Genomic DNA, 15971 nt, shown 5'->3' on the forward strand with positions numbered 1-15971 from the left:
CGATTCGACCGACGTTTGTTCCGTGCAATTTTGATTGAGAATGTTGACGCTTTCTTGCAAAACGTCGTCGACGAACTGCATAGCAATCGCCTCCTCAGACGCGGCCGCCTGCCGATTGGTCGATTCGCAACAATCGTAAATATTCACCGATTGATCGCCGCGACGACGACAAACCTCCGCTATCACCGTCGTAGATGACAACGCGTCGTTAACGGTATTGTTGGCGATTTCGCTGGTTCGTTCTTTCAAAACGTCGACGGCGTCTTCGATGAGTTTATTGACGAAAAACGCCGAGAAATTAAAAATCTGTTCGTCGTCCGTGAGACTGTCGTCAAAATAATACGTATCGTCAAAAACGTGGACCTCGCGAAGACGACACGACGATAACGTCGCCCCTGACGACGATGATGCGTATTGTTGCTGTAAGTCGGCGAGATCGACGAGCGAACACGTGTTACTGCCGATCGACGACAGATCCTCGTCGCTGATGTCGCAATCGGACGCCGTGACGACTGAAGCTTGTTGCTGATCGCGTATGAATCGTACCCGCGACGCTGGCAGCGCCGCCTGCTGGTTCGAATCATGAACTATATCTCTAGCGATATCATGCGCGACGTAATTCCCATCACCTAACATCATCAGTTTATACGTTGTTGTCGCCGCGGCGTCCATTGTTGGCGGTTTTACATAATACTTCTTACGGCAAATACTGACAGCTTGGTCGATGATGTCATCGATGTAACTTTGAACGGTTGTTAGGAATTCCGGATCTTCGTTGTCGGCGGCGATTTGAGAATAACGGTATACGCGTGGTCGATGGCGTTGCCTATTCGGTGGTGGTGGTGGCGCCGCTGTACATGTCGTCGCGTTCAGCTTCGAATGGCGTTTCAAACACGATGGACATTTCCGGCGTTGTCGACGTCGTTGTTGCTCGGTAACTGTCATCTCGGCGATGTTCGCTAGGTTACGTTTATCGGGAATTCTCTCATCTCTTCGAACGTCGTGCGTTAATTTCTCCCAATTTTCAGTCGTTCTATCGCTACGTCGACGCTCGTCTGCATTGCCATCGGTTACTCGCTCGACTACAGTTGCTATGGTTCTACCGACTAAATGAGCCCGGGATGATGCTGTCCCTCGTTGCTCTGTGTCGACGTGCTTTGCTAGAATGCACCACAATCGAGTCATATCCTGTTTTCCGAACTCGGCCGTCTCCGGATCCACGTCCTTGAGATCATCCGTTCCTTCGTGAACGACTTCTTCGTTTACTTCTCGCGCCACCTGGTGACCGATTACTTCACCAGTAGAGCATTCCTCGGCGAGGTGCTTCCCCAGTTTACCCCAGCGCGTTCCGATTTGCTCCGGTTGCGTTTCGGCTCGTTGTTTTCCCGTGAAACTCTCGACGATTTCTAAACTCGATTCACGACGAATTTTGTCGATGATTTTGTCAGTGTCGATCGGTCGATTCTTCTTGGTGTCGTCGGATAGATGTTCCCCGAGTGTTGCCCAGCGCGGAGTCGCGTATTTCGACGGGCCTTTTTCGAAACTTTGCCCGGCGAATTCTCGTATGATCTTTATTGTCGTCTTCGATTTAGTCTTCTGCGCCGGTTCATCATCTTCGACGGTGTTGGACTGCGAAACGCCCTTCGAAAGCCGATCCCAATCTTCGTCGTAATCTCGACCGCTGCACGACTTCAATTTCTGCTCGTCATCTGCAGCGAGGTCATTTCCAAAAATATCTGTAACCACAGCGAAATTTGGACACGACTCCGAGCGCTCTTTGACGTCGAGTTCCTCGTCGTAGCTGGCGCTTCGTTCGGGAACGAGGAGGCGTCCGAGGTGATCCCATCGGTCTCGCGTACGGATATTCGGAATTTCTAACGGATTCGCACGCGGACGCTCGCTCTGCGCGAATATCTGATCACCACCAGGTGGCGTTCCCATCACCCCGCAATTCGATAGATCGTTCCACGAACTTGCTAAACCCGTTGATGATATGTTGATATTCAACGAGTCCATCTTCGATACTTCTGGTTCTGGTTGCATCGCTTTCTTGATGCACAGTTGTAATTTCAAAGCATCGGCATCGATGGCGCCATCTATTGAATCCTGGCGTAGTTTACGTATGACTTCTTCTGGGTCAAAGTTCGGCCCATCGCGTTCATTCGTCAGGTTATTCAAACTGTTCTGCGGAGTCATGGGTTCGCAGTCTGTGTCACACAGAATACCGAGGTGGAGTTTCTTCTGGCGCACCTCCTCAAGTAGATATGCATTTTTGATGCACGGTAGCTCCCCCTGCGACGCGTGAAGTTGCGTCGGATCCGCAAAACTCGTCTGAGGCGTCAACGTACGGTGACATTCGTCTTTTTCATTGTCGTCCTGGACGACTTCGGCGCTTCGTCGCAGAGCTTTCGACAACGCGGAGGAGCGCTCTTTACGTCGCATATCGAACGTGTCTTTCAACGAGCGTTCCCACGAATTTTTCAAAATTCCCATCGGTTTCCGGTCCGGCGCAACGGTGGCGCTAGTAGCATCGGCGGCTTTGTTGTCATCGTCGGTGTTGTCGATCGGAAACGCGGCGAATTTCGATTCGGATTTCAAACAATGCGGCGAGTTGCAATAATCGTCTTCTTCTTCGAGAACATCGCTGAGATATTTCTGCAGAATCTTTCGCTTCTGTTCGACGTTGATCAGTTGATCGATGTTCGTCAGTTCGGGCATGCCGTGTTGCTGCATGAAATACTCGAATTTCTTATCGACGAGACTCGCGCTTTCGACCATCGTATTATCGAACGCCGCGAACAAATCGACGCCGTCCGGACCGGCGACCCATTCGCGCAACTCGCGTAATTCAGAGATTTTCTGATTCCGTTCTTTCGCTTGTTCTTTCATTTCGTGGTCGCTGAGCATGCTCCCAGTTCGGAGAAACTTTGCCGATTTCGCCGCGCGATCGTCGTCGGGGCCGACGCCCCCGAGACGCATTCCTCCCAATTCGTCGAAACCCGTCCAACTCTTCCGTCGATGATCGTTCACCTTCTCGTCTTCATCTTCGTCTTCCTCGGCGATGCTGCGATACGGCGGCGTGTATAAATTCCCCGAGCCGATACTCGACCAATCGTAATGCTCTTTCATCGCACGTCGCTTTGCGCGGATTTTCTCCATGATCTCTGCGTTCCAGAAACTCGGCAGGCTGTTCTCGCGCGCGTAACGATCGAAATCCGTCTCCGGCGGAATATGCGGCGCTCCGCTTAACGATGTATTGTTCTTGTTGAACTCGGGACAAAGCGGCGCGTCCGGCGTCGAAGTCGACGTCTTCGACGAGTCGTCCGATTCGGATTTAACGTCCGCTTCGTTGGAGTCGCCGAAGTTACCGAAATCACGATCGATACTAAACTGCGAGCGGATACCCCATTGTAACGGTTTCGCGGCCGCGGCGGCCATCGGTAAACTAAACGCGTTGTAATTATCGCTATCGTCCTCGGTGAGCGGATCCGGCGTTACCGGGTAACCGCGCTGTTCTAGATCGCTCAATTCCTGATCGTCGCTGTCCGACGAAAGCGATTTCGCCGGTAATCCCGCGTTCAACATCATGTTCAACGAACGTCGTAACGTTCTATAGAGTTTATGCGAAGTGATGTCCTCGTTGCCGAGAATGAAGGTCGATAGTTTCGAGCCGTATTTATGAAGCGGGATCAAGTCTAAACTCGGCACGGTGAACGCTTGCAGAGCGATTGTTATCTAAAAATATATAGAATTATCGTAGACTTAAGTTTCAGCCCTTAAAGTTGCTGAAAAAAGGTTAAAGATAACCGGCGGATAAATACCAGAGTAACAATAAAACTTTTAAATGTCAACTATCCATTGGTTAACTCTAACCAACTTTTGAGCACTTTCGACCCCAGACTTCTAATTTGATCGGAGCCTACGTTAAATTGTTAAATCGATAAAATTTTTTCAAATGTAACTGAATTGAATTCAACTGGCGAAAAGGTATTAATGTTGGAGGATCAAGGAAATAAGAAAAAAGAAATCAGTGTAGATCTATACACTTGAGCAAATATGACGAAGATTGAATTGAAAATCATGGTTTGGTCACATTTATCCATTCATTCATACCAGATGAATTTGGAGAAAAAAAACACCGACAGTGTCAACAACATCTACATGCATTTATGAAAAAAAAAAACGAAAATGACACTGAAAGCTACTGAAATGTGTAGGACAACATACCTCGGGTCCAGGAGTTTGAGTTATATTCAAAAGCACCATTATCATAGGTCTGAAGTTTTTCTACTGTTTTTACAGTTTACGGTAATGAATGAGATTCAGATGAAGTGATGTTCCATTCAAAAGATATTTGAGACATATTCGAGAACTAAAATCTATAGTGAAGTTAGGCTATTTTTTCGCGAGTTAAGCGTATCCAAAAATTTTACGTTGACACAAAATCTAACACAATGACACAAAAAATCGTTTATCTACAAAATTTTGACTTTCAAGTTTTATTTCGATCACGTAGAAATGACAGTTTTCACGATCGGCAATATGGCTTTACGCGACGCGGCGATATTGCCTTGACGATAGGCTATAAAGTCGGCTGACGGTACCGACCGAATCGGAGTGAGATCCAAAACAGGACCGGGAGTGTCGACGCGGAGTGCTCGGTCGATCTGCAAGCGAATGATGAAAACAAAGACCGAATTACGAAACAACATCGAAGTATTTACAGTGGACCCGAAACGCAAGTGGTTATTGAAACAAACAATCCAGAGTTGAAATGAAATCGCCAAGTTCCACAAACAGATGGAAATAAGATCAGTTTCATAAAAATATTAAGGTGTATGCTCATCTGGGTTTCCCCAGGGTTTCCTTACTCACAATTTGAATGTTATCACAGCTCCTATTCTTTGAGAAAACATTTATAAGACTTGTTTTAAAATTGCTGCATTTTTACATTTTGTTATTAGCACCGGTAGATTTTTCAGGTCAACACCAGTAACACTATCAACTTAAAGTCTTATGTTATAAAATATTATACTACTTAATTTCCTTGTCTAAAAGATGAGAAACTTTATCAAAACTGAATCAACATTCCAACATTGTATGCATGGCTCACTGAAGTATCTTTGTAAGGGGTGGGAACACTTATTTCAGGGTCCACTGTAGGGGGAACACTTATATACATAAGACTACAGTGAAAATGTTGACATATCCAAAACAAGTTTAAACTAAAGAAAATAATGTGACCAACATAAATGAAATGCTGAAAGATATGCTGTAACCTACCTTATCGCGGAGGCTTGGGTTTGTGGAGTATATAGCTAACTGACGTTCAATGCAATCATCAGTAGAGGGAGCCACTGTCAAGATGACGGCAGCGTCGGCTTTTTGTAGCGCGAGGAACTTCAACAAATCGGAATCGATTTTCGAACGATGGAGAAACGTCTGAAACCGGTGAAAATTTTGATTTAAAAACAGCCACTATGGCAGCCATGTATGGTACTCGTCAATTTAAGGCTTACCTCCAAGTGCACGGGCACAGAACTCATAGCGATTACAAACGAATTTGAAGTGACGACTTTTAAATCTTTGCGTAAAATCTCCAAATTTGTCAACCCTTGAAAAGAAATTAACATGCTTAAAAGAAAGTCGAAGTGAGTGAAAGATGGAGGTACTGAAAAGGAGATTAATGCTACTGTCCATAAGATGGAGGTATTGAAAAGGAGATAGATCCAAATGTCCAAAAGATGGAGGTATTGAAGAAGAGATAAATGTGAATATCCAAAAATGTTGTATTCTTCCTGAAGCTGTTGATCCAAAATAGGAGTGACTTTTCGATATATTAACAGTTTGCAAATCTTTTAAGTAGGAACATTTGATTCGGAAGTGAAAAGTTGTTTTGAAGCCAATGATGTTGGTGTCACAAAACTTTTTTAAGTGAACCAAGATGTTGCAATTATCAGTGAGAGATTCATCCAGTGTAGCGTTCCAGTGTAGCGTTAAGGTGCCAGTGTAGCGTTCTAACCACTGTGCCACCAAAGCAGCTTGTATCATTGAGAGGTGCTGCCATCTATTGAAAAAATTACCCGAACCAAAGCCGCTAACATATACCTAACTCGATTTAAAAAAATAACTTCTTGTGCGCACAATGACCTTTTCTCGACAATAAGAGTCGCCATCTATGGCACGTTCTACTAACTAAAGCTTTTTGTACGTACCTGTTATGTCCATTTTCGCGGTTTGTATCTCGGAGAAAATCTGTTTGCGTTCGACTTTCGGCATAAAATCCTCAAGTCGCGTTAAAACGTTGATGTCCTTATCGGTCGTTTTCTTCGCCTCCGGATTCAGACAGATCGTGTCTACTAATATCGTCGCTATAGAAACATAAAACAATAAAAAAACGTTAGAGAATAAGAGCTTCCCGCCGAATGACCTTAATAAGTTGGTTTGCGTATATGTGGCCGGTAAACCAACTGTTTCATCTTTGGTCAAGACATATCTGATATTACATAAGGCAATATGACCTTCAGGCCTACAAGTTGTTCTTCCCCATCATATGCCACTGACCAGTTTTATAAACTCTACCTAATCTACTGTATCATCTAGCTATGTTACTGCTTTTGCAAACTTTCAAACGCTTTAGATAATTGAATTGACAAGAAGATGACTTTAAATAGTTTGATTAGCCACATTTGATTTGGAACAACTGTTAAAATTAAATTCTATTCTTATTTGGTGATATTTTATATATTTGCTAACTGTTTTATGTTTGCTATGCTATCATTTTATCTATTTGCCCAATGTTTTATGTCTGAAATTTGCAAAGTTTGTTGATACATTTCATATATCAGATTATAAATGAATATCATTATCATCATTATTCTTTGAGTATCAAGCATTTAGAATTTAATTGGAAAATAGATGAATCACCAACTTTATCGGGGAAGGCCATAGCCTATGAAGTCTATGGCGAAAATGTAAAATTTGCACCTAAGACATTTTCGCCTGCGGCCAAGTTTCCCCTTAGAATTGAATTAGAATGAAGTTGTGTGACCAACTTACCTTACAAAGTCTAAAATAACTCTAAATTTGACCTAAAAAATCTTTTCTTGCTGTCAGGTATAATGCCCCTTTGAATTGAATTGGAACCAAGATATGTAACCATGTTAAAAACACAAAAGCCTAAAATCTAACCTAACAATTTTTATCAGTGGCCAATTTAATGTTTCAAGCACTCAAGAATAGAATTGAAAAGTACCAGTAGCAGAATTGCCAATTTTACTAAGTGAAGCCATAGCTTGTCAGAACTTACACTCTTCAGTAGCATTTTCTCCAACAAGTTACAAGCACTTCAAATCGAATTGAAAGACACATATTTACCATGTAATAATCCCGCTATAACCGAGTTGAATTTGAATTTTTTACAAGCGATTAGTTTCTCGGCAACCAGTGTACTGCAACTTCCCACGCTTTCGATTGTCATCTTAGCCCTGGAAACAAACGCAAAGCGGAATATTAGGTAATTCTACAAATCTCCCTAAAAATATTATGATAGCTTAACTGATAATAGCTGCAATCACACGACCACTTTTGACCTGGGCCTGAACCAATCTAGGCCTGTAACTACTATCCACACGAGTGTCAAATGGGCCTGTGCCAAAAACGCTGGACCAGGCCCAACCAAATTTTTAGATTTTTTTCGTTTCTCCACCCACTGAGCACCACTCAGGGCATTATCAGCAGGTTTGAGACTTTTACAAGGAGAGAGAGGCCAGAGGGCGACCATCAACCATGAAACACTGCCACTGCCACAAGTATTTAAAGCTAAACCCTGGATCGTTGAGAGACCAGTACTAAAAAGTTCGTTTTTTTCCACTGATGTTTCGCAGTTGATTTAGAAAAGGAAAGTTTCCAATACGTTTTCTATAAGCCACAGGGAAACCTATTAGGGAGATTCAAGCTTTATTTGGCCGTTTATCTGCGGGAAAAATGCAATAAACTACTCCAAGTTGCTTTATCTGGTGAACCCCTCTCGTTCAGTGGCTGCGGAGATAAAGCCAATAATGAAATGCCCACGATTTACTTCTAGTTCCAATCAGTCAAACTATGTCGGCATAAGCTTCATGCCTACAGGCAAAATCCGGCTTAGCTCCGACTGTATTTGAGCACGAGGGGAAATTGAGTTCGATGCGTATAATTAGTGAAAACTTGGGGAGGAAATTCTTCCCGATGCTGATTTATTCTCAACAAGTGAATTCTGCAGAACAATTCTGGCATTTTTACTCCAGAAGATATCAATCAAGGAATGAAAGGTAAACCATTTTTAGATACTGATCCTGACAAACTGGGACAGTAAACCTTTAAAAGGCACTATTCCAGCAATAGTGGGTAGTACATAAACTATGGCATTTACAGAGGCTGATCCTGACAGTCAGGGGGACAGTAAATAATTGGAAGGCACTATTCCTGATAATGAGGGTAGTAAGTAAGCCATGGATGGCATTTTCAGAGATAGTACCTGGTACAGTCATAGGCAGTTCCTAACAATGAGGGGACAGCAAACCACCTTGAAGGCACTATCCCTGATAAAGTGGGGCAGTAAACAAACCATGGCATTTTCAGAGACAGCACCTGACAGTAGACTTTGCAGAGGCTGTTTCTGGGAATCAGGGGGTAAACCATTTACAGAGACTGCTCCTTACAATAAGGGGACAGATGAGCACTTTCAGGGAGGGTTCCTGACAATCAGGTGACAGTTAACCAATTTCAGAGACTGTTCTTGGCAATTGAACGAAACCATTTTTAGAGACAAAATCTGGTAGAGTAGACCTTTTTCAGAGGCTGTTCCTGACAATCAGGGGACAGTAAACCACTTTCAGAGATTGTTCTTGGCAATCAGAGGACAGTAAACCATTTTCAGAGACTGTTCTTGGCAATCAGAGGACAGCAAACCATTTTCAGAGACTGTTCTTGGCAATCAGAGGACAGCAAACCATTTTCAGAGACTGTTCTTGGCAATCAGAGGACAGCAAACCATTTTCAGAGACTGTTCTTGGCAATCAGAGGACAGCAAACTTTTTCAGAGACTGTTCTTGGCAATCAGAGGACAGCAAACCATTTTCAGAGACTGTTCTTGGCAATCAGAGGGCAGTAAACCATTTTCAGAGACTGTTCTTGGCAATCAGAGGACAGCAAACCATTTTCAGAGAATGTTCTTGGTAATTGGGGACAGGAAACCATTTCTAGAGGCAATACTTGGTACAGTAAACCTTTTTCAAAGACTGACTATTCCCGACAAATCAAGGAACAGTAGAGCATCTTGAAAGAATATTCTTGACAATCAGGGAGAGCAGGTAAGTCAAGGCATCAATAGTCTGATAGATCTATCTCTCATCCGAATCTTACCCTTCCATTTCGCACTGTTCTTTCGGCCGATGATCGATGACCTCGACGACGCAATCGGCGAATTCTTCGTCCGTCGACGACAATACGTGATGGTCGACCAACGACAATCGTAACCGCGATGATGCGTATAATGCGGCGAGATCGATCTCATCGCGGAATGTTAGATTATCGGAGCCGACCAGTTTGAACTTGTTCAGTAAATAGACGATCTCCGTGCGCAGGTTGAAATCGGCTTTCGGTATTCCGAGCACCGGAACGATCAACGTGAATTCATCGGATTTTATCTAAAATTACAAATAAAATGGAAAAATTAGTAAAATTATGCACAAATTTCGAACCCATACTAAAAATTTTAATTGACCGACTTTGACCCCGTTTCTTATTTTGCATGCAATGGCTGACAAAAAATGTGTGCCAGTTTAAACTTCATGCTCAAATGTGTAATTGTGGGCTAATTTTAGGGGTGTTAGGGTGGCCCTGGCCCCTTAAAAGCCCCGACCAAGCCTCGCAAGAAATCCTGATTTGTGAAAACTATCATATACACTCTTCATTGGGATTATCAAACCATTCGTGCTCAATAGTGTAATTCAAACAAGTCTCTCTGACTAATACTTCAGTGTCAAGATCTCATGTTTCTTGTCATATTTTTTCAAAAATTTCTAATCTCAAGTTATCATCTTTTTTCTCTAAAAAGATCCTCTCAACTTTTTCATTGTCTCAGAGTTTTCAATTTCAAATCTTTTATTATTCTCTTTCAAGTTATTCGTCTTCTTTTATCATTCCTATCCATTTTCACCCTCAAGTTAATATCTCTTTTTTTAAAAACTCTCTTCTCATTTTTCTAAAATTTCGCTGAAAAATGTTGAAATACCTAACATCGCGTAATAGGCCTATAGCTTAGGAGACTGACTTGGATTTCATTTCATAAATTCCCTTTCTTCAAATCGTTCCACCTTCTTTTTCAAGTTATTCGCCATTCGTATCTCCTTTGAGAGTTTGAAATCTCAAATTTTCACTGCAAGCTTTTATCTCAATTTCCAAGTCTTTTTCTCCATTTCTTTTTCTAAATTTGCCAAAATATTCAGGTTTTAGATTCCTTATATCATACAACCTAATCTTTAAAGCAATGGAGCAAATGTTTGACCGATAAGCTGGACTTCTCCTATATTACTTTTCCAATAATTACACAACTATCAAAATCTCAAAATTTTCACCCCAAGCTTTTTCTTTAATTTTCTATGTTTGCCAAAATCTTTTAAAATCATATTAAATTCCTTAATATCATAAATCTTAAACAATGTAGCAAATGTCCGACTGATAACCTGGACTTTGCTCTCTCATATTATATTACTTTTCCGATAATTACACAACGTGCCTCAAGCTCACAAACGATACGATCAAAGCCTTTTCGAAATTCGCTAAAGTCGAAATATCTCAAAAAGAAATGGACCATCTCCGATGTCTTCGACGATCAAAAGATTACAGAAAAAAAAAAACAACATACCGGTAAACGATATCAAAACAGATGAAAAGCACATAAAGCGATATATCATTAAGGGAAACAGGAGTAGGAATGTATCATCCGCTAATCTGCACGATGGGAACATCACTTTGGAAAAAAAAACAATTAAGTCCATACGATCGTATCCGGCTGCCGTTTCCCAAAATAAAAAGCGACGCAATCATCGTCGTCTTTTATTTGAAAATTCTCTGCCGTGTATCTGCATGTTTGAACTAAGGCTAAAAAATCCCCCTTGTTCGTTCCCGGCAGGTGCGGTGGATTTGTAAGCGATACCAACAAATCAGACCAAATCTACCTATCAAATAGATAACAGGGTCAATCCCTATTTCAAGACAAAATTGATACCTTGTTTCTCATTTCTGTTGAACTTAAAAGTTGACCCCGCTGCCTATCTACCCTGTACATTACTTTTTAAAAATAAAATTGGGCTTTAAAGTTGACCCGGCCGCCCATCTACCCTGTACATAAATTTCTTTAAATTCATGACGAAGCTATCAATAACAGACCCAGTAGTTATAGAAATGAACTGATTACAAATTTTAAATGCAGTGTAAAAAGTTTACCTACCCACCTATGTACCCTGTACATTACTTTAAAAAAAAATCATGATGAAGCTATACCATAATAGACTCGGCAGCTATAGAATTGAACTGATCACAAATTTCATCACGGTTTACAAAAGTGACTCGCCTGATTAGGAAAGAGGTATCATTTTATCTTAGCCAAAATGGAAAGTCAGTTGAAATTTTGGAACAACGTTAAGAGTTGGATCATGCGCGACTAGAACCGTAAACGATTTAGATCTTCAAACGAACCGAGAGTAGATTTCACAATGTTTACTGATTAAAACAAAGTCGTTTAAAGCCGATACATCAAAATCTCCTTTGATGACAGACGTATCATGACAACATACGAATAGGATTAAGTTGTAGGCACAGATAAGACTTGTAGACCGAGCATAGATGCTTGAAATTTGAGGAAATATATTTGAAGATATTTTCGAAACGGGCAAAATAAAGAAGATAAACATCATTGAAATAAAAGGAATCCTTGGCAGCCTTCCAAATCAAATACTTAGGTCGAGTGACGATGATTAAATTCGAAGTAATGGGTGTAAAATGAAACTGGTCTTATTTTATCGGTGTCATGATTTCGAGAAAGTCAAAAGTTCCGAGTTGGCCACGTTCTGAGTTTGTTAAGGTTTACTGTATTTATAAGGTTTACTGTATTACTAAATAAACCCAGTCTTTGAGATCATTTCTGATTTGCCCATTCTCAGGGGCGGATCCAAGGGGAAGGTGCAGGGGGTGTGCACTCCCTCAAAAAAGTGTCAAAGTGCCCGGGAAAATAAAAATATTAAACTGATTACCTAGAAAGTTTTAATTCATAAGTATGTCCTCTGTATTTCCAAAAGTGAGTTTAATGTTTTCTGATGAGTTTTCTTTCTTTCAGGATCCCCTTTCAATTATATGATATGCCCTATTTTGGGGCGTGTAGCCCTCCCTGAATCAGACCCTAGATCCGCACCCTGTATACTAGAAACGGACCCTGGATTGCGTAATTAGCGAACACGAAAAATATCGAAATCGATACGAGATATGTGAGACTGATATAATATATCGCAGATGAGAATCGATATCAATTAACTGATTAATGACTGGAAAGAGAACCTGAGGTGTGAGTGATGAGAGATCGTGGTAATTACTATCGCACCCCAGCTCAGTTATCAAGTAGATATAGACAAATTGCCAGGTAATTAATGAAGCATGTTGTTCGACATGGTGCTGTCTGCCGAGCAGTTACCGACGACGACGACGACGGCGGTGAGCCGCGTATTCGAGTATTGTAGGTGAATATTTGGAGTATGAAAGTCTACTTGTTACAACCGAAACCTTTCATTTAAAAAGAACTTCCAGCGACCTGAAAATCTGATTGTTATAATCAGCAGGAACACCATTAAAAAGAACTTCAGGTCACCAGAGAATCTATTTGTTACAACTGAGACAGTGAAACCTTTTACATAACAAACCTCAGGAGGCCTGTAGGAACGCCATAACTATGAACTTCTTCATCAGAAAATCTATTTTATAACAACTGATATAGACAGTTGAAACCACAGAGGACCTGTAGTTCTATTAAACGTGGATCCTTGTTACATCACAACAAACTTCAGCAGACCAGAAAATCAGTTTGTTCTAACTGACAGATAGTCTAAAAATATCCAGTTCAAAATAGCGGGGGAGCTCATTATAATGTACTTCAGAGGACCAGAGAAATCTGTTTGTTATTAATGAGTTTGTTTAAAAATTATACCCAGGATGAAATAACGGGGGACCTCATTACAACAAAATTCAGAGGGCCGAGAAAAAACCGATTGTTATATCAATCAGTACAAAATTACAACGGAACCTCATTACTGAACTTCAAGGGACCATGAAATTTGTTTGTTAACCTTTACAAAGAAAACTTGACCATTCAAATCAAACTTTCGCCAGTGTATGAGATGTTTTCACAAACTCCACATTAGATGGTCTAATCAAACCATTCCTTTTGTCCCGAACCACCCCAAAGGTAAGGACAGCCTTCTTGGCAAGATCTAATTGACCAATCACACGCAGCGGTCATGGCCGAATTAATTACGCGCATTATTTACTTACTTTGTCGAGAAAATACGCGTACGAAATGGCCGAAATCGCCGAGTCAAGGTCGCAAGCTTCGTTGCCGATGACGACGTGAATGCAGCTGTACGTGTCGGCAGATGAGATCTGAAGAAAAAAAAGCGAGACGAAATTACAGGAAGAATCGGTAGTTAATCAGTAAAATTATGGTCAATCTTCGTTTTATGCAGCGTCAGTGGATTCAACGTGATAGTTATCATGATCCGCAATCAGTGATTATTATCAGTTATTTGTGTACAGATATACCGCATCGTTTCACCTAATGTTTGCTAGGTCTACCGGTATATCAGAGTGGTTCTACAATCAATCAGTAACCCATGTGAAATCATGGTAAACTTTTTTATCCCCAATCCGCCGAATGCTATACAGCCTCATTAGTGAATTTGAGATATTCGTTTTCTCACAATCAAGGAGAGAGACCAGAGAAGAACCTCATGGTTTCATGTTGTTCAGTGTTAGAATACTGGTGGCCAGACAGTTTCAACAACAGAGATGTAACTCAACTATTGGTCAATTAATTAAGTTCCACAGCCCAGTTATCAAGTCTTGACTTAAGCCGAAAAGTGGTCCTAAATCTTAAGACATGTCTTAAGTTGTAAGATTGGCTATAAAACTAAGACGGTCTTAGACTTGTATCAAATCTTAGCCATGACTGTGCAACCGACCCCAGCCAGGGTAACAAAATGTAACTTCCAGTCCTACCAACTCATGTCTTTAAAATTGAACAGAAAAATTGGTTGAATTGAAATTGTTTTTTACTTATCGAAAACATGAAGAGTAACCGACATTCAAGCAAAAATGAACAATAAACTTTTCCATGAAATAGGACCCAAGCTTGAGGATATGAGTAGAAAATTGAATTGTCAGTTCAAGTCAGAAAGTCAACAGAAGACCAAGGCAAGTGATACAATGAAACCCCATAGAATTTGATCAATTTCACACTGGTTATAACGAACTATCGGTTATAACGAATAGATATTCTAGTCCCGAGAAGTTCGTAGTAACGAGGTTCCACTGTATATACTTTTTCTTTATAAATCTCTGATGCACGGTGTTGTTCTCTTTCCCGACCGTTAACATCTTATGAGCGAAATCTCAAGAGACGGAATTAACGCGAAAGATTTTCTTGCATCTGACAACCTGGAAATCCCGGTGTTGTTATTCTTCAGCTGACCGGTCAATCTGGGCAATCAGATAAACCCCATAATGCAGAAGTAAATATCAAACTAAGAAGCTCTACAATCCGTTGTCGATTCCAGCAGGTCGTCATAGACACGTATCCAGTAGATTTTTTTCGTTTAATTCCTAACATTGCGCAACTTGACTTTGGAGAATAGCTTCACCTTGGATTTATTTAATCATTCCCTAGTTTTTCATTTTCTCAAATCATTCTACCTTTTTTTCAAGTTGTTCATATTCCCTTTTTAGAGTTTGAAATCTCAAATCTCATGCTTTTATCTCAATTTCCAAGTGTTTCTCAAACAGTTTTTTCTCTGCACCCCAGTTAGCTTTATGCTCTGTGTATTTTGTACGTAACTTGTATTTACCGATGTAACTGTGTCTAAGATTATGTTTAATGGTAATAAAAAAGATGTTTTTTTTCTCATTTCCCCAAGTGCAAGCCATTAATGCAAGCCATAAACGGTAGAAAATATCAAACTAAGAAGCTCTACAATCTGTAGTTGAATCCACCAGATCGACAGAGGCACTGCATCCAGAATATTCATTCAATTCAATTTTGTCACCCATTTTTTCGAAGTTTGCCAGCGAAATACACTTTCAGCGACACTGCATCCATAATGGATTCCTTAAACGAGGTGTCCTCTCTAAAAACATGAGAATCATTGGATTGCAATGAGTTCCTAAGCCTCCAATATCTCGTAGGCGTCCTCTTCAAAACACGAGAATCATTTGATTGGAATCACATGTAGATCCTCGGCTTACATTGTCTAAGTATTCTATAGACTCTCGAAGACTATCATTCGAAAATCTCATCGCTATTCTACAAGCGAAAGCGATATATCGAGTAATCTCGATCTCCGATGAGAATCTTCGATAATTTCACCCTCGGGAATTCAACTCGAAATTCATCGTTATTCAAACCGAACACGTTTACACTTTCAATCGCATTTTAAAGACAGTATATTCGAGTAACCGATGGCGACAGTGAATAAACGATCATCTCGTTCTGTCTCGCTCCATCACTTTGTAATCAAGTGAAGACAGGTTTGTGATTCAGCTGCTTGTAACTCTAATTGATACAGCTTTGAATCTATTAAATCGCCCGACGATGCATTTAAAACCTTGGTTACATTATTCAAACTTGTAAGACACGCAGGAGCCAGGTCGACAGATATACGATACTCAAA

General features: G+C 41.0%; 1 protein-coding gene across 2 annotated transcripts in view; it reads right to left on the reverse strand.

Annotated features, from left to right (window-relative positions):
• Positions 1-4499: 4499 nt before the first annotated feature.
• LOC141913953 (exopolyphosphatase PRUNE1-like) overlaps positions 4500-15971 on the reverse strand; it is a 34187-nt gene continuing 22715 nt past the window's right edge. For both annotated transcript variants that reach the window (XM_074805183.1, XM_074805184.1), the window contains exons 3-9: positions 13582-13689; positions 9403-9686; positions 7378-7487; positions 6216-6371; positions 5520-5614; positions 5284-5442; positions 4500-4667 (exon numbers count right to left, since the gene is read on the reverse strand). In XM_074805183.1, coding sequence (XP_074661284.1) covers positions 4509-4667; positions 5284-5442; positions 5520-5614; positions 6216-6371; positions 7378-7487; positions 9403-9686; positions 13582-13689 — 1071 coding nt within the window. In that variant the 3' untranslated portion in view covers positions 4500-4508. The remainder of the gene's footprint in view (positions 4668-5283; positions 5443-5519; positions 5615-6215; positions 6372-7377; positions 7488-9402; positions 9687-13581; positions 13690-15971) is intronic.

The sequence above is a fragment of the Tubulanus polymorphus genome, chromosome 12, assembly GCF_964204645.1.
Source record: "Tubulanus polymorphus chromosome 12, tnTubPoly1.2, whole genome shotgun sequence".
Taxonomy (NCBI): domain Eukaryota; kingdom Metazoa; phylum Nemertea; class Palaeonemertea; order Tubulaniformes; family Tubulanidae; genus Tubulanus; species Tubulanus polymorphus.